The sequence below is a fragment of the Myotis nattereri genome (assembly GCF_964212035.1).
Source record: "Myotis nattereri genome assembly, chromosome: 1".
Taxonomy (NCBI): domain Eukaryota; kingdom Metazoa; phylum Chordata; class Mammalia; order Chiroptera; family Vespertilionidae; genus Myotis; species Myotis nattereri.
The window spans coordinates 87,164,622-87,184,165 of NC_138075.1; the positions used below are offsets into that span (position 1 = coordinate 87,164,622).

A 19,544-nucleotide genomic window follows, 5' to 3' on the forward strand; every position below is an offset into this window, starting at 1 on the left:
TAAAATATCTACATCTCTACATACTAGTACACTGATACATAGATTTTAGAGGTGGGGACAATACAAAATGAGAAAGTTAAATGCTAACTGCAGCCCTTTTGGTTGGATGAGTGCCAAAGCAACTTTCAAAATATTTCAAAACAGCTGCCAGCATGTAAAGATTTTAACTGAAGGAGCAGAATAATGAAATCTGAATTACTAATGAGCGAATAAACTCATATTTTGCTTAAGGTCTGTAATGACATGGAGCTAAGCAGATCCAATGAAGAATTTGTCTCATACACGCAGACCAAAATTCAAAAATTATCCATGTAAGGGCAAAATTCTGAAACAGACTTACATGCATTCTAAGGTAGCCTACTGTGCAAGTCTTCTTTGAGTATTCTGTGTATTTTTATTATAGAGAAGGAAGTTTCTGGAGGGCAGGAGACAGAGTAATTCTCAAATATGGGTAGTTGAAAGCTTCGAACTTTGAAGTTGAATGTGTTCATTAAACTGTATTTTAATGTTATATAGTATAATTGAAGTAGCTTCAGCATATCTACTTTTAAATATCTAGCAACAGATCTCACTATTTTTTCAACTGGGACAATTCTGCTCTTTGGGCTTCCAAGAAAACATTGCCTTCCAAAAGGAAGGGAAGCAGGACCACATATTTCTATACCAACTATTCAATAAAATAAGTAGTTAATAAAATATCATCATTTTAATCCATAGAATCAGTATTGAGACAATGAACAAATAATGGTGATATTATCCATAAATGATGTACCATCATTGTTGATGGTACAGAAGGCCTTTACCAGGGAAAGTAATTTATAAAAAAATCTGCTCTTTTGGCCAAAGAGGGTTTCCCACCCCTTGGCTTCAGATGGCACATGGGGACTGCCTCAGGGTCAACAGGACGGAGCTTGGGATGTGTAGTGCCCTGGAGTCCAAGGGCACCTGGAAGCAGGAGCCACTTGCTCCAAGCCTCCATCAACTGGTTGGCCAAGGCACAGTAGCACTCCATAATGGACCCATAGTCCTGACAAATGCTATTCTATGGAAAGCCACTGCCTGCGTCTGTGTTCATCTTCAGTCGGTTTACTAGCCTTCCTTTGGCCTACAGTATGCCATCCTTGACCTGTGCAGTCAGAGGAGAACTTTTCCCCACCCCTAAAATAGTCCTGGTCTCTCTAGAATTGGCATGAACTTTCCACAGGAAAGCCTGCGCAGAGCCAAGGGATAGCTGAGATCTCCTCTTCCATTCGGGCCCTGTGGGTGAGGGGAAGAGAGCAGAGAGGCAACTTAACCGGCATCGCCTGGCCCCTGTCCTCCGAGTGGGAAGAGGACCCACATCTGTGACCCGATCCTCACTGGGTGGCTTTCCACCTACCCAGGCCCTCCAGCCCTTTCACCCCTCCCTCATTCAAAGCCTTGTGCTAGGCCAATGAAATGCCTTAAGTTAGAAAATAACCCCATCCCAGGAAGAAGGGAGTCAGGACCTCGGTTAGGTCTAACTAGCGGGGTCCCTAGCGCAGGCCACAGATGCTCATTAGGATTCTCTTTACGTGCAACACGTGGGGGACGAAGTAGTGTCATATCTCCTGATATTATCTGCCGTCCACAGCATTTTCATTGAGAGGAGAATGGAAACGCAGCTGCGCCTTGGGCCCCGCCAGCCAGAGCTGGGGCTCCCTCCCTCTGTCTCCCGCCGCTGCTGCCGGGCGGAGGCTCCTCCGGAACTGAACCCCAGTCAGGGGAGCGCAGAGGTGGCCCGGGCCAGAGCCGGCCGCGGGCCGGGCCGCAGACGGGCCTTTGTGCGGGCTGGCTGTTTTCCGAGAGCCACGAGGATGGAAGGGAACTCCCAGGTCTGTGGCTAGTGCAGGCGTCTGGCCCCTGGCCCCTGGCCCCTGGCCCCTGCGCGGGGGCTGCTGGGCTGGTCGGTCCCTGCTGCTCTTGGCCTTGGCAACTTCTGGCCAATGGGTCCTGCCGGCACCGCCCAGGTTCAAGGGGTTGAGCGGGTGCCCCGCCCGGCCAGGCGCTGTTGCCGGAGGTCGGGGGCTGCAGGACCCGCGGCCACCTCGCTCCACCAGCCCAGCTTGGGCTCGCGCGGCGGGCGCGGCGGCCACTTGTCCCCCGGCTGCCGGTCCAGCGCCTCGGAGCGCGGGAGACAGGGGTGAACGAGATGGAGAAACCAGCAGCAGCACCAGCAAAGTGGGGCCGGGGTGAGGGAGCGCCAGAGGAGGGGAGCCCGAGCCCCGCTTCGCGCCGAGACTGCACCGCCGGTCCGGCCAGAGAGCCTAGGATAGAAGCAGGAGGTGGGAAGGCATGGGGTCCGGGCAGGGGTGGAGGAACCATTCTCAGCGCCCCCACCCAGTCAGCGAGCCGAGAAGTGCAAGTTATCACTTAAAAAGGCGCGCCCACACCAAGCACCGCTCCTCGCCCCCTAAGGAAACAGCGATGCGACCATCTGGAGAACTAACTGGGAGACCCGAGGAAATAAACGCACGTGTTCTCTCTTTTTGTTTCCCTGGTGGTTGGAATTTGCAGAGTTCTCTTCAGTTGTGGCTTCTAAGTTATTGGTCCCATCGTTCGAAAGGGGCTTTAGAGATGGATGGGGTGTGTGTGGGGGGGGGCGGGGGGGGCACACTAGATCCCTCAGACCTAAAGTCCCCACCTCGCAAGTTTGTCCAAGACCAACCCGCCCTCCCACGAGGAGCGAGAGAGTCCCTTCTCCGAAAGGGAACAAACTCTCCATTGCACAAAAGCGGCTTTCCCTCCCCTCCTCCTTTGCACACTACCGCTCCTCCACAAGCATCAAGTTCTCCAGCAGTCCAACTCCAAGTTGGCAGCCCCAGCGCTGCCTGGTGTGCAGAAGACGGAGCGAGAGGGGTCCCACCCGGGAGGGGAAGCTCTGCGGGGGCCCCCGTTCCTGCACACGCAGGCTGGAATCCAGGTTGCTGGAAGCCACGGGAGGCTCGAGCCTGCCTGGACTGTGGAGGGTGTTTCTCTAGAGAAAAGAGGGAATAGAGAGCGCTTGTCCTGCACTTTCGGTCGGAAGTGCGCTGTGTGTGTGTGTGTGTGTGTGTGTGTGTGTGTGTGTGTGTAGGGGCGGGAAAGAAAAGCACCCTCCGCTGCCCTTCATTCCCTTGCACCGGCCAAGTCCTCGCCAAGCCTCCCGGTGCATCCTTCCTCCGCACCCCCTCCCCTTCTTCCCTCAGCTGGGCTCGAGCGGCGCAGCCGGAGCAGCCAGTGAGAGCAACATCCTGGAAAGAGGGGGGGAGCACCACCGCCCCCCAAAAGGGAAAAAAGGCCCCACCCTGACACGTTTTGCTGTTTGCAAGTCCCTCGCACCCCGCCACCCCCGCACCTCCTCCTCGCGCTCGCGGCCCCCCCAGCCCGCTGCGCGCACATCAAAGCTCCTCTCCGCCGCGCACAGTGGCCGCGGCTCACTAATGGGATTGCAGGCTGGTGCCTGGCTCCGCTGCTGCCGCCGCCGCTGCTCGCGCTGCTGCTGCTGCCGCCGCCGCCGGAGCCCCAGCCCGAGCCCCCGCCAGCCGGAGCCCAGAGCCGCCGCACCCGGGGGCCGAAGCCGCGGCGATGATCCGAATCTTTCCGGATTTCAGCGTGCAGGTGACGGCCGCGGCGGCTGGCGGGGCGGCCGCGGGGGTGCCGGCGGGCGCCGGCATGGGGAGGGCCAGCGCCGCGGCCAACGGCACCCCGCAGAACGTCCAGGGCATCACCTCCTATCAGCAGCGGTGAGTAGTCCCGCCCGGGCTGGGAGCGTGCCCCTGTCCCGGGGTGCCGGGGTGGGACGCACTTTACCTCCTGTTCTCTGTGTTACGACACATGCACATCGCTAGAGCGCACTTTGCTCGCCCCTCGTCCTACGGAGGAGAAAGAAAAGAGTAATTCACAATTCGGATCGAAAGGCACTCCGATGTGCTGACAAAGTGAAATCACCGTTTGCCCTCTGCCTGGCCCCGAAGCCAGAGCTAGCCAAAGAGTTGCGGAGAAGTCTGAGACACCGCACAAGGTGCTTTGGCAAAGTTTGGGTCCCCGTCCCCTTCAGCGGTGCTCTCTCAGTGCCTCCGCCGGGTGCCGACTCTCCATGACGGGCAGCCAGGGCGGCAATTGATCACCCGAGGCTGATTGATCATTTGTTTCCAAACAGAATAGGGACGATTTTCACGTGTAGCTGTAGACTTGCAATTCTACATAATAGTGTTATCGTGTCACCTGTTACTACAGGGAAATACAGCATGAAATCCGAGTCTCCTAGGCGCTGTTAAGGATTCATCTTAAACGCATTATAATGCAAATGCCCAAGATTCAGAGATGCGAGTTAGGAAGCAAATTTTACAAAGTTAGTCGAGGTGGTGAGAAAGAAGCAAGTTTTAAAGTATGACTTGTTTGCATTTTCTCCCAGATATTTATAAATTTAAAAAATATGACTGTGACGTTGAAATAGTAAACGTTCTTTGAATCAGTAAGGAAAGAAAGGGGGAAAAATTACCACCACCAATGCCCTAGAACCCTAAAGTTTTTCCTTAGGGAGAACTTGTGATGTCCCAAGATTTTATGGAAAATGTAATCCACAAAAATGTGCTGAGGAAAACTAACAATGTAGTATGAAAGGTAAGCCTCCCCCCCCATTTGTGGGGCTCAGTTCTTTTAGAAGATGGAGAGAAAACAAGAACACATGAAAATGTGAAATTAAATATTTGTGTTTCCCAGATTGCACATGATTAAACATCTGAGAGATTTGCCAATGGCATTTAACTTAAAATATACACAATGCATAATTCAAACAACAGTTCCTATTTTTACCTTGTATTTCAAACTTCATTGATTTGAGAACCTTTGATTTGAACCAACAGTGTTTAAACTGAAAAGGTTAAGATAATCTATCACTGCCATATTTTGTGCCTTCTAACCAATGGCTCAGCGGCCAGAGCAGATTTTGCATAACACACTGAATGTTTTCCAAGTTGATGCCCAATGCTGCAAATATTCTGTGGAAGACTTCATTATATGCTTTGAGTACTGTTGGAAGTTTTCAAAAAAAGTCTTGAAAATAACTCAAAAAGAGGCTGTTCCTTGTCACAGAGATTTTTTTTGTTGTTGTCTAAATTATTCTAGTCTTGTTTTACTTCAGTGATTACAAGAACCTTTAATACAAAAGATCTGGGAATCTTTCAAACATAAAGGACTTAGAAAAGAATTCGATTTAGAAAAGAATTAGATTTTTTTTTCATGGTTCAGGTATGGTTTTTTGTCACTTATAAAACATTTAAATGACAATAGACTCAGGCGGTCACTTTAACCAGGAAGTGGAAGCAATTGTCACAATAGTATGGTCTGTGAAGTAGGGATCAAGGGTCAGAGATGTCAGATAGCTTTTGGACCATTTCGGGGAATTCTGGGCAACTTCAACTAGCCCATAAGATATAAATTGGGCGTAAAGGGAGGTGGTGGATTCAGCCTGTAGATTTTTTTCTCAGAGTGTTGGTGTCTTTTACCATGAAGATATTCCCATGTCCAATTTTCCTGTAAGTCAGGAGCATCCCGGGGTAACTCTCCATGGTCCCCCACTCCAACACTGACAGCTCAATGATGCCTTCCACAGTCACCTTTGCAATCAGGCCACTTCATCAAGTCACATAATCCCACCACTTGTTCTAAAGACTAAAGCTCTGAAAACAATCAACTCTAAAATTTAGCCTTTGGGAGGTATTATTCCCTTCCTCTCTTTTTACGTCCTGTCATATTGACAGAGAGAAGGTGTTAGCTATGAAAAATGTAGCCGCCTTTGGTTTCTTTACTCCGATTTGATGACACCTGTTACTCCTTTGAGTTTCAGTGAATTTGGAGACAGGAGAGTGAGTCATGTGGGGCAGGATTATTGGCAGGTGTTTAAGGGAGGGTCTGAGTCAGCAGTTAAATCCCCTGTCCTCTGGCACTTCATCAGGAATGTAGGCCACCAACATGCTAGGCTTTAGGGGCTATGAGGGGCAGACTTATTTTCCACCTCAAGACCTGGATATGATCTCTAAAGCAAAAAAAAAAAAAAAGTTTTTCATTAAAATCTTTTGGGGAGTCTGATGAGGGAGGGACTTGGGTGGTGGTGATGTGGGTGTAGAGGGGTTCATGCAGAGAGTGGCCTGTTGGGAGAACACAAGCTTTTCTCATTTGTCATCTTTGGGCAGAAACACCCTCGGCTGGCTGCCCTGGAGTTGTCCAACTGGCAACTTTCCCTCCTCCCTCCCAGCCCATATATCTTGGACTCAACACTCTTAAGTTCATTTTTCAACCATTCTCATCTTCTCCTACCTGTCGAGTGTACTCCAAAGAGAATTCGAACACCATCATGCAGATTAAACACCTCTGCGATGAAAAACACATGTTTTCAGTTTCCAACTCTCAACCTCACTTTACTGGAATAGAAGGGTAGGACTGAATGGGACTCCTTTGCAGGTCTAGTTTTTCTTAAATTTAAAGTACAGTGCAAAGCTTCACATAGGACCGTTTTCCTCCTGGCTTTTTCGTTTATTCAAGTGCTTTGGGAGCCCCTTCCACTTTCTCGGTTGACACAGGACTGACCCAAGTCTCTGCCCCCAAAGCTGCCCACACCCAGCAGAGTGCTTCACTGGAGAGAACGCTCTGAGCCGGGTCTACCCAGGTAACAGGATCCCAGCACTGGCCCTGCACCGAGCGGAGCTTTCCTTAGGCCTCCTTGGGCTGCAAAATGGGGAGGCAGCTAGGCTAGACAGAACCAGAGGCCCGTAGCTTGGTCCGGTCCGGTCCCAGGTACCGGGAGCCCACCCGTGAGCGGCGTTTGTGCATAACTGCGTTTGAAGTCCTGGGGGTTCACCTGTGAACCCTGGGGTCTGCAGCTACGTATGTGTTCGAGTCATGCAGACGCTGCGGCTGGGGGAACCGGGCTGAGAGCACCAGGACCACGAGGTGCCGGTGCAGCGGCCGGGCCCGCCCACAGGGCTCTGGGCCGCTGGCTTGGCCGGCGCCCTCCCCACCCGCGTATTTCCTTCTGCCCCCGAAGGCGCGCGGGACGGTGTCCTGCCCGAGCCGGCTCCCGGGGCCTCCCGGTTCCCCGGTTCCTTCCCCCCGGGCTGTGATTCTCTAGAGAAGGGAAGTGTTCAAAACTGCAACTGAGTGGCGTTGTTGCGCCAGCAGCCGAGCATCCCAGTCCCCCAAGGAGAGAGGGAGAGAGGGAGAGAGGGTGGGGGTGGGGGTGGAGGGGAGAAGGGGTATGGGGGGGGGGGTGTGTTTGCCGGCGAGGGAGCGCTTTGGAGCAAAGTAGCTGGAAAATGCCCAGAAATACTTTCACAGCGGTCAAGCGGGGAAGCCCCCGGGAGTCCTCTCCCCCGCCCCTCGGGCCTCGGCCCCGACCGCCCCCCGCGGGGAGGGTGTGCGCCCACCTGCCACCCGCGGCTCCGGGGGGCGGCGGAGGGGGGTGTGGCGGCGCGCGCGGCGAGAACCCGGAGGCGGCGGGCCCTGTGCCCGGCTGCCCGCGGGCCGTGCGGCAGCTCCCCCCGCCGTCGCCGCCTCCCCCTCCTCCCCGCCGCCGGTCGCCTGTCTCCGCTGGGCATGTCTCGGGAGCCGGAGCGGCCCGGGCCGCGGGGGCTCTGCGGCGCATGGACGGCGGCGGCGCCCGGCGAGCAGGGGGAGGAGAAGGCGCAGGCGGCGGAGGAGGCGGCGACCTGCAGCGAGAGGCACCGGCGGCGCGAGGGGCCGGCCGGCCGCCGGCGAGGCTCCAGCGCCACTACTTTTCCGTAGCCTCCCCGCCTCGGCAGCGCGGCCGCCGCCGCCAGCACGGCCACGGCCACGGCCACGGCCACGGCCGCTGCCCGCCGGCCCCGCCGAGCGCCGCGCACGCCCGCACTCACTCCGCCACCCCGCGCACACGCACACCCCCCGCCCGCCCACACCCCCACCCGGGGAGGGGGGAGAGAGGCAAAAAGTAAGAGAGGAAAAAAAATAGCAGGAAGATGGCGCCCACCAAGCCCAGCTTTCAGCAGGATCCTTCCAGGCGAGAACGGTAACACTTTTCTGTTTATTGAACCTGCCGCCAGGGCGGTTGCTCCAACGCCGCCGCCGCCGCCGAGGCGCTGGGCCGGCTCCCAGCCCGCCTCCTGGGCCGCGAGCCCGCGGGACCCCGGCTGCCGGTGCGGGCGGCGCGCCCGCCGCTCCCCGCGCATTGTCCCCCCGCGGCTGCGGCGAGCGGGCTCCCGCGGCGGCCGCGCCGGGCTTTCCGAGCAGTCGCACCAGCTGGGCTCGGCGAATAGAGTGACTCGCTGCCAGAGGAAAAAAAAAAAAAAAAAAAAAAAAGAAAAAGAAAAAAAAGGAAAAGAAAAAGAAAAAAAAGGAAAAGAAAAACAAACACAAAAGAGAAGGGGCTGCTGCGGGAGGGGAGCAGCGGGAGGTGGGCCGGCCTCCCCGGGGCGCCGCAGGTCCCCTGGCAGCTGCTCTCTAGGAAGGAATGAGGCTGGGCGGGGGGCGGCGGGCGGGCGGGAGGAGGAGGCGGAGGCGGGGGAGGCGGCCGGGGGCGGGGAGCGAGCTCGCGCCGGGCCGGGCTGAGTCGGAGCCGCCGTGTCCGAGGAGCTGCTAGGCCGGGCGAGGAGCGGAGCCCAGCGGGCGCGCGGCCGCCGCCTCCCGCCCGGGCTGTGCCCTCGGCCACGGCAACTTGTGGGTCTCTTGCTTTGCCCTCCGCTCTCCCTTTCCCTCCTCTCCACCCCCCAACCTCCGCAGAAAGAGAAAAAAGATCAACAGGGAGACCCCACATTTCAAAGAAGCCACCGAACAGCGAGATGTGAAATGTGCCAACAGTTGGAGCATCTATGCCCCGTTAGTTACTGTTCCGGGACCTGTGTTACAAAAAGTTCCTGGTGAGAATTGCATATCCAGGCAGGGGCTCAGCGGAGCATGTCTGTTTGAAGTTAGTTAAACTAAAGCCAGAGGGAAAGGGAATTTGTATTCAAATATCCTTCACCGTCCTTCCTAACGTGGATGGCATTGTTAGGTTTCAGCGTAACTACCCCCCCTCCCCCGCCCCCTCCACACCCCCCAGAGGTTTTCCCTCCTGCTGTCCACACGGCCTACTTTGTGTGGAACCTTTTTTTGCTATTGATTGGCAGTGTCAATGACATTGATTGCATATAGCATATTTGTTTGAGCAAAGTGAATATCTCTTTCTGTCTCTGAAGAGGAAATGCTCCATAGGAAGTATGAAATGTTACCCATTGATTCCTGAGGAAAACAAATGGAGTGAGATGTAGGCAGCTTCCCCACCCCTGTCCCCAGCAGAGATGTTTACTTTCTTCAAATGTTTAATTGATCTTGAAGATGAGGGGAGTCCTTAGCTACAAAATTTAATTATTATTACATGGGCGGTTTAATTTTTGATACAACATAGCATTTAACCTATAGCTTATAGCCGGAGAAAGCAGAGAGGTATTTAGACAAGCTATTCGTTTAAAAAGCTTCAGTTGCATTGTTCCTCGTCTCCTTCATACAATAAGGACTTCAGGATTAATTTTGTTAAGTAGATACATACTAATTCTAAACTCCAGGTAGTTTCTATATAAGTCACATTCCTGAGAGTAAACCAGTTCTTAGAGATGTTAAATGTGTATGGAATTTACTATCTGGTAACTCATATAGCTAAAATGAATATTTAGTATTAGTGTTTTATGAAGAATTCACATATTAACTATTTTACTTTTTTAGATAGAAAAATTGTATCAACATGGCGATGAACACTTTTGAAATCAGAAGATTATAATTTCCTTCCTCCCTTCCTTCTTCCCCCTTTTTCCCAGGTTCTATGGGGTAGTAAATGTATTTACTGGGATGGCCCCAGTAATCTCTCTAGCAGAGGCCTATTTGTGTGCCATTTTGGGAATTTCTCTGAGATAGGAATCTTGAAGATAGAATTAATTTGTGGAGGAAACTTCATAGCCTGTGCATGAGCGCTTTCTTTATCACCTGTCTCCATTTGGCATTCGGAGAAGGTAAATCAAAGTGCGTGATTTGTTATTCTGCTCCACTTGAGAGCTGAACTAAATAACACTTGGTCTGAAATTCCGATTGAAGTTGTAGGAGGATATACTGTATTTAATTTAATGCTCTTTAATAGCATCTTCTTGTTCAGCTCGGATGCTGTCATTTTAAAGGTTGGATCTGAGAAGGTTTAACCTGTAGGGAGAAGGAGGAGTAATAAGGAGGCAGGGGCTGGAGGAGCGATGTAGAGGAAGGGATGGAGGAGTTATAAACCAAATGTTTCAAACAATAATAACTACAAACTTGTCTCTGGTATCCAAACAGTTGTTTTACACACTGAGGGTTAACTTTGTTTGTAGGGTTTTAAATGCTCTTAACACTTTGAGTGTAAACATTACATATGCCAGTTGTTTTGGTTTTGTAATGGGAAATGGGAAGTAGGGTGGTTGATTGAGGAGGGGGTTTTCATAGTTACTTGCTAAGCAGAGTCATTTCACCTTGATGTTCACTTTGTGCCTGGAACTTGTTGGTTGGTAGTATTATTTCTTAGTAATGGTTGAACACAAGTAGGTTTATAAAAGGTGACTTTCTGTGGACATGCTTTAAGACTGTGATTTTCAAGCTTCTTCCTCTCATGGCACACATTAACTAACAATTAAAATTCTGAGACATATTAAAAATATATATTTTTTGCTGCTCTAACAATAAAATAGGTATGATTTTGATTCATTCACACCAGACAGCTATTGTTGTGTTGATTGTTGTCATTTTTATTTTATTTTATTTGACAATCTAAGGGAAAAGAGGTCAGTGCCCCTGACTAAATAGTCAGGTATTGCATGTTTTAAAAATTCTTGTGGCACACCAGTGTGCCATGGCACACCTGTTGAAAATTGCTGCTTTAAGTGATATCTTTTCAATTAATTTCAAATAATTAATATCATAAAGACATTTATGGACACTATTCTTTACTGCTTTTCAAATACATCAGTAATCAAAAACATATAGAAAAAGTATATTTATATTTGGTGGGATATTTGTGGATGACTCTTTGGAGTCATCCTTTTGCTTATTTATGAAATATCTGACCTGCATATAAGAGTAAAGTAAACATTCATTTCCTTCTAATTTTGATTACAGAGTAAATTTTGGAAAAAATAAGGTGTTTCTTGATAATGTCTTTGATTGCTAAGTATTCTTTAAATTTCTCTGAATCATATACAGAGAAAGTGCCTCTTTAGAGCCTTAAAAACACAAGTTGAAAACCTTATATATTTAAACGTGTTTGATTTTTCTTTAAACTCCAGTAGGCTGCAAATGATGTAGCATGACTGCAGAGTTTTTCCACTATGTGGATGCATAACCAGGAAAATTAGACTGACAGAAGTGTCAAGCATGTGATCTGCTCATGCTGGTCTGCAAAGCACATTCCTGTAGTCTAGGGCTTTTGGTTCAAAAAGTAAAGGTGGTGGTAGTGACTTTTGGGGAGGCATTTCTTGCTACAGTGTAAGCTTAAACACAGAGTGATAAATGATGATATGCGTTGTCTAGCACTTGCTTATATATAAATAGCTCCACAAGATTGCTTAAATGATAATCGAAAATATGAAATAGGATGGCCTTCATATCACAAGGCCAAGGGTCTACAAATGGAAAAACTGAAATAATGAAATATTTCCAAGGCAACAGACTGTCAACAAGAACTGTAATGCATGGTCATATCATAGAACCACCGAGAGGATATTAGATCGTATAACTCCAGAGCCAGGAGTTATAATGACCTTAGTTATGTAGCACCCTCCCACATTACAACATCCTTCCATATTCCTAGTTTCTAAATTTCTGAATGGAAAGGCGTATAGCTACTCCAAATCTGTAACGTGCCAATTACTAGGTTTGATTTGTTACAATGAGCAAACTTGACTGTAACATTATTTGATGCTTTTTTGAGTGTGGGGCGGGGGGGAGTTACGTGAAGTATTTTCAGCACCTAGTGGTGTCATGAGTAACATTTTGGTCCCCCTGTCTTCACATTCTTGAAAATATAACTTTTATATTTACTTAAAGGTAGGTGAAAAAAATCTCTCAGCAATGAATTGATAAGAATTACATTGCAGCTTATATAGGATCTACAGATTGGAACAGCTTGATATTATTAGTTATATGAAGTTTTTATTTCCCCTGAAATTCTTCTACATGATGGTTGCTCTACCATAGAGCTATTTTATAGGAATGCCAGAATTTTCATGAACCCCTCGCCCCTTTTGCTCTGTCCCAGATCTTAGTTTGCAATCCACTGGCTTGTTCAAATTGTGTATGTTTAAAACAGGACCTGAAGTTCAGAATCCCCTGCTCTATGGTGAAGTTTTCTACAACAGTGTGTGTGATTGTATGTATGTATATGTATATGTATATGTATATGTGTGTGTGTATATATATATATATATGCATATATGTATATACAAGCTTTTGTAAAGCAGCACTTTGTGTGTGTGTAGGCAGTGCAGCTTTTACTTTGTTCTTTTTCAAGCTGTAGAGCTTTATATTTGGTAGGATATTTATGGAACGTATGTCATGAAGATTAGTAACAGTGACCCCAATGTAAACCTTAGTCTATTTATGTTTTCTTATTTTTCCTGCAGTTCTTGTGACCCTTTTTCCTATGGAGAATGCCATCTCTAAATTTAAAGAAAATTCAGCACACAGGAGAGGAAGTAGCCTCTCCCTTGGTGGATACCTGGCCACTTGTTCTACATTGTAGCATTTCATACTTGAAATAATTTTAAAAACATTTGCATTGCCATTGGCTTAGAATCTAACTTCAGGTGTTTTATAGACATTCCTTAATTGTTTACCCTGGGTAATGCTGAAACCTAGTGGGAGAGTTTGTGTGTTGAAAATTTTAATTGATTAAAATACTGATTGTAAAATTTAAATGCTATCAAAGTTGCACATAACAGATTGTGTAAAACTTTAACTATTTAAATCTGTATTATGATTAAGTAAGAACTACCAAAATTTATGGGAAAATATATTTGTTTGCTTTGCATGAAATGATGTTAGTATTTTCACAGTAAATAGTGCCCTTATTGGGCATTGTAATAAACCAACTGTAACCAAATGTTATTTTTCCTGTGCTGGGCGCCATTAGTGTGAATAGGTAGGATGTTTGCACTATTAAGTTTGATAGAACCTTACATAGTTAGAATAATTTGTAGTAATATTAATAATACTACAGGGTACAAGTAGGATATGGCTTGGTGAGAGGGAAGTGATCGCTACTATATCTGAATGACTAGTGTAGTGACAAAATTAAACAACACTTGAAGTTATTGTCTGTATTATTTCTAACGCGTAATGTTTTGGTGAATTAATTGGAATAGTTGTGGCCTTTTGCACAACATCATGAGATACAAAATGAAAATCCCATATTACTATGGCCCAAAGTGCTTGTGGCCCTTGCTGCTCATTATTGAGTGGTTCGCACACTCAGCTTTGTTTATTGAACCTCTCCTATGGACCATGGGTTAGTAGTGAATAATATATCCCGTAAGAGCAGTTGTTCTGGTCATAGATTAATCCCTGTTTTGGACATGCAAAATATTACAGAGATCCAGAAAACACCTTTTCTGAAAGAGGAGGAGGTGCAGAATTCATGGAAGTATACATAAGGCTCTCTATTGCTTTTGACTTCTGTTAGCTTAGTGTTCTGGGGGACAGACATTCAGCTTGTGAAATATTGGAATTAATGATTATGAAATGATTAGTTCTAGGTAAACAAGAAGAAAAGATGCTATATAAACATACATTATTGGAAATTTTAAAGAAGATGTCTGATGGTATGTAAAAATAAAAAGAGGCCCTGGTTGATTTGGCTCAGTGGATAGAGCACCACCGGCTTGTGGACTGAATGGTCCCAGTTAGATTCTGGTCAAGGGCACATGCCTGAGTTGTGGGCTTGATCCCCAGTGGAGGGTGTGCAGGAGGCAGCTGATCGATGATTCTCTCTCATCATTTATGTTTCTCTCCCTCCTCCTTCCTTTCTGAAATCAATAAAAATATATTAAAATAAATAAATAAGTAAGTAAATAAATAAATAAAATAAAAAAGATCACATATGAGGATAAACATTATTGGACACTGCTATGTTTCAGGTCCTGTATTGAATATTTCACAGTAATTTTCTCATTAGTTTCCCCATTGCCATATGAGGGAAGTGCCAATATCCCATTAATGGATGAGCAAATAGAGGCTTCTCTGTTCTCAAGGAGGGTGGTAGAGTTAGAGATTGAATTCAGGTTTGGGCAGAAGTGTGGCAGGGCCTGCAATTTTTGATTTTTGAAGTCAGGGATTTCTGAAGAGACGCTGGAGAGAGTTCCGATGACAGAAAGACCAAGCACATTATGGACAGTAATCAAGATCTCAGCTTCTTGGTCCTTCATCAGATGTTTGGAGAATTTCAGAAATATAGCGTTTATGAAGTTAGAGGAAGAATCAATGTTCAAGTTATTTTCACTCTATTGTTTGACATTTGAGTAGTTTTGTGAGCAAGCTCCATGACCACGTATGTTTCAGGGCAGATCTTTTTACTGAATGGTTAGAGGAGAATCATTTTGCCACGTACATAAGCCTGTTTGGTCATAGCCTTGCAAGTACACCAGGACCTCCTCTGATCCGGAGCCTTTGCCTCAGTTTGTCTGAAGTTTACAGTTAAGGAATTTTAATTTTGTGAAAGTTTTGCCACCAAATGGTTAGAAACAGCTTCATAGAGCTTTCTGAGTAACACACTTTAGTGTCTAACTGTATTTCTGGATATTGGGCTATTGCAGGATAAGGACTTGTACAAGTTGGCCTCTTGCCAACTTATCTGGCATATTAATAATGGCAGCAAGCATTTGTATAGCACTAGGTGCCAGGTACTTTTCTAAGGGGTTTGTATATAGTATAGGCCTTGTTTAATTAAAAACATAACATGTTAAAAATGGATCACAATAAATACATACATTATGTTATCATTATTTTGTGCCCCTCCTCCCACCCCCTGCATTTTGAAGAACATAAAGTCTTTGGTAATATTTTTATTCCTTTAATGCCAGGAATGAAAGGGGTTTGTTTGGTATAGCAATTTCTTGACAAAACTATAGGAAACTTTGTAGCATTTGACTCCATCTCTGCTCACTGTAGCATGTACACTAGATCTGAGGTACAAGACAAGCGTGCCATATTTAGCTTAACGTTTTTGGATGTAATACTGTTAACCAAATAGCTTCTTTAAAAATGTGCATAGTAGACATTTCAGAGTTTGAAAGGACGAGATAAGCAGTGCTTGAATATTTGTGGTTGGATGAGCTGAGTATTTTGCTGTGTATCTTAATTACTCACTTTTATATTCATAAATTTTTTGTTTACATAAAGAATAGGTTGCTATATAAAATGTTGGGAATGGCTCATTTAAAGGGTTGGTCTGCTAAGATATTGAAGATAAAAAGCAGCAGTCAGTAGAAAGTATAAGTAAAAAATGGGCTGCAAAATTTATAACAGCATTCAGAAAATCTTAAAAGAAATCACAGCTGATTACAGTATTTTATATACTATGCTAATACAGAATTAAAGGTCTCTGACTTGGGTGTCTAGGTTGTAACTTATCAAATCTTTATCACATCTTTTGGAAAGTAGTGCAGTGTAGCATTTTAAAACTACTTTATGGAATCATAGGTCATTTCAGTAATATCTCATGCTGGTAGAATGGGGACATTTTATTTGTAAGATTTATAAAAATATTTTATTATGAAAAAATTAATATTGGATTGAGTGCCATTTTTATGAGAACATAACTAAAATTAACACCCTCCCCCAATCTGTGAATTTTCCTTTCTGCTATTGTAACACTGCAGAAAATGATATTAGCTCTAAACTTCATTCAGAAGAACTTTACTTAGAAAGATTGCAGTATTATGGTAGGGGCAAATGAAAATATTGAAACTTTGTAAAGCCTATCTCTGTCTCTTGTTCTAGAAAATGGAGATATCAATGAAAAGAGATATTTTAGTAATTAATATGTATTGCACTTATGAAGGAACATTTTTTTCCTATAAAAACAATTTATTCCTCAGGATCTATTACTGAAAAACATACCTTCTATTCATATATATGAATGGGATGGTTTTATTTACTGCACACAATTTCTATATATGATATACATGGTTTATATATAAGATTATATATATATATATATATATATATATATATATATATGTGTGTGTGTGTGTGTGTGTGTGTGTGTGTGTGTGTATTTGTATAAACCAGATATACCACGTTTGTGCATATCTACCTAAAATGGGAAAATATTACAAAAATGTCTTGAACATATTATAAATGTCTTATTTTAGAGCAAGTTAAATTTAAATATAGGCTGTGGATTGGTGACTTTTTTGTTTTCCTAATGCTGTAAAGAAAAGTAGGCTCATCATTTTTTTTGCACATTTTTATTGTTCTGTGTAAATGTAATTTGTTAATCCTGTGAAATTTGTCATAGATAAATTTGCTTGGATTATCTTGTCACCACCGTATCTGCATTCTTTTGTTCATTGCTTATTCATAATTTAACAGTCTGGCAGTGAGCCTTTTTGGGATGCTCACAAAAGATATACGACCTCTTCCAGCTGCTACTATAACCTGCAGAATGCACAGCAAGACATTAGAAACGTGAGGATTCCTCTACTGATTAAAGTGCTCTTCATTTAAACAGTCTGTTCATAAGAATCTCAGGAATCTTTGGCTACCAGCAGTTTTGATTTTTTTTTTCTTCCTAACAGAATTAGTGCTAACAATTGAATCTTCATCTGGTATGAATTTTTCAGATTATCCAACGAAGTTAATTCCTTGAATGCTGTTTCTTCTTTATAACTAAATACTTAACATTTTTGTATTTGGGGGTGTTAAAGTTATTCAGAAATGTGTTTTTTTGGACAAGGAAGACTGGAGGGTGGAGGAATGATCACATCCTAATCTTAGAAGAAATGGTTGGTTTAATCCTACTTGAATCCAAGCACTTTACAGTTTATACTCTAAACACCCTATGTTATGTTATATGGCATATATTAAAAATAGAATGTTAGTTGAAGTATAACCACATCTTTATAGGTTTTCGTTATTCTGAATTAGTTTAGCATATAAATTTATTCTCATTTCCTCTCTCTCTTCTCTCTTCTCTCTCTCTCTCTCTCTCTCTCTCTCTCAATCAGCAGATCAGTTTATGAGTAATGGCTAGTTTTTGCCTCTCTTCTGTGCAGGCATATGATTACGGTTCAAAATAATTCATTGCTAATCCATGCAGTATTGGTCCATCTCCATCACTCTGTACTGTGATTAGCGCCTCAGGCCTGCTGCCTCGCTTTCCGCCCTGATTTCCTTTAACTGCAGCCCTTGTTTTAATATAGTTCTGTAGTCACCACTCTCCCGCTCGCCCCCTCCATCTTCATATATATCGATTGCACTAGATTAATATTTATTTGAAGCTATTTTTCAGACTTTGTGAAAAATGTATTCATTTCTTACTGTGACTCTTCATCTAAAGGAAGGGGAGAGGGACGATAAGGGACTCAGGTGTGCAACTCTTCTCACAGAGAAAAGCTATAACATTTCCCACCTGCATTCGTTGCTATGGTCAAGGTTTGTTCTTTATACACAGATCAGGTAGTGTAGTTCCCTTTTAGACAGGCTAAGCTACAGTGTTAACAGTTGAACTCTTGTTCATAACAGTTCTAAAATGGCTCTCTGTATTTTTCAAGTGCATACTGTAGTCCATGCAACCACCATAATATACATTGATCAGTTTACATTGAATATTTCCAGACAGGGACATGAAGCTATCGTTATCCTTAACATCCAAATTTGCCAATTTTACCAGGAGGTCACCTAACAGATTTTTAAAAGACTTTGGTGCAGATCTCAGTAGTCCTGTGATCCTTTTAATAATTACTTTGGTCTCATTGTAGCCGTGTGTTTGAAAGTGTAGGTCAATGAGGATGATTGCATTCAGAATTTCATGATCTGTGTAGTGGAACAAATTGAAAGCAAAGCCTGTATCAATCACTGTGAAGGGAGGGTTAATTGTTACCGCTTCTCAAGCCTCTGGACAGATAAACCAGTAATGAAATACTTATTGCTCTGATATGTGAGTGCTAACAGATGAAACAATGGAAACAGAAGCAGTCATAAGAGATAACAAAAAAGGTAAAGAAAAAATAATAAACTGGATGAAAGTATGGAACACTGTATTGCATTAACTCTCTTAAAAGTAATATTGTTTTTAGCCTCCGACCCATCTTTTTTCTGGCAGGTTAGGGCAGTATCATATATCAGCTTGCTACAGCCAAATAAGAATATAAATGGAAAACTCTCCTTCTGTAAAAAGAAAAAAATCTATAAAAAGTGCAGCCCTATGCTTTATAGGAACTCTGTATATTTTATAAAGTAATGTTTGAGTTACTATTTAAGTGTTTCTCTTTTAAGACTATGGATGCTACCTATGTTAAATAGTTATAAATGCACAGATGGCTTAAGTTCCAGAATGCTCGAAAGGATTGTTTTGTTATCTTTGGATAGATTTTGGAATCATTGGTCCACTATAGACCAAAGCATAGACAAAATTGTGAAATACATAAATAAATAATAAGAATAATAAATAAATAAGATTTAGTGTTGCAAAGAAATCTTGAGATCAGAGTAAACACATTTAACCATTTCTTCCATATGAACTTAACATTTAAACATTTGTTAGCTACTTATACGTTGAAATATATGCAAAAATATTTAGCCAAATTGAAGTCTTAGGCCCATGACAATCATCTCAACACAGTGGGTAGTTCTGAAAATTAATGAGAATGATAATACTGTAAAGACTGTTCCAGAGTTTGCCCAAATTCATTATCTAAGATTCTTGTTAAGAACATCTCAAAGAATTTTAACCAGGAAAATATATTAATGGTTAAAAAGCATTTTCAAAATCCTGAATTATAAAAGTATAATGGAATTATATATGCAAGAGTTATAGATAGTAATACAGCTAGCAGAAGACATTATGAGAGCACATTTTTCCATAACCTGTATCGTTCTTGCATGTGGTTTCATCCATCAAGTTTAATCACATAGATTATTTTTTGTATTTAGGATTAGAAAATCAAGATCATTTAAAAAATACAATGAGTTTCTTTCCATTAATGCGGGGAAGCTTCTAGCCATAAAAAGTTAGCTATGCCTCTTAGCAGTCATTTTAGATTTGACACAAATAACTACTAACAAGGTAGAACATTCTTCGCAAAAAGAAAGAACTGTTCCACGGCTTTGTATTAGTCGTTAGAAAGCCAGGAATTTCCAGAGGCCTGTTTCCATGCCGAAGTATGTGGCGGCATAGCATTTTAAACAGATGATTGGGGCGTGCCCTTTTTATGACAGTAGCACCATCCTCTAATGCGGTTTTGCATATTGTAAAAGATAATTGTAATAGACATGTTGCAATGCCCCTGGATCAGGGGATA

At 44.4% G+C, this 19,544-nt stretch overlaps 1 protein-coding gene across 12 annotated transcripts in view; it reads left to right on the top strand.

The window, feature by feature from the left end:
* Positions 1-3,585: 3,585 nt before the first annotated feature.
* The window catches only part of NPAS3 (neuronal PAS domain protein 3), a gene marked incomplete at its 5' end in the record, with an annotated part of 907,100 nt that continues 891,141 nt past the window's right edge, over positions 3,586-19,544 (top strand). For 6 of the 12 annotated variants that reach the window (XM_081089871.1, XM_081089875.1, XM_081089876.1 and 3 more), the window contains one exon: positions 3,586-3,743. In XM_081089871.1, coding sequence (XP_080945997.1) covers positions 3,586-3,743 — 158 coding nt within the window. Of the gene's footprint in view, positions 3,744-7,312; positions 8,045-19,544 lie in introns of those variants that run through there. The other 6 variants (XM_081089880.1, XM_081089881.1, XM_081089882.1 and 3 more) reach the window with 1 other exon arrangement.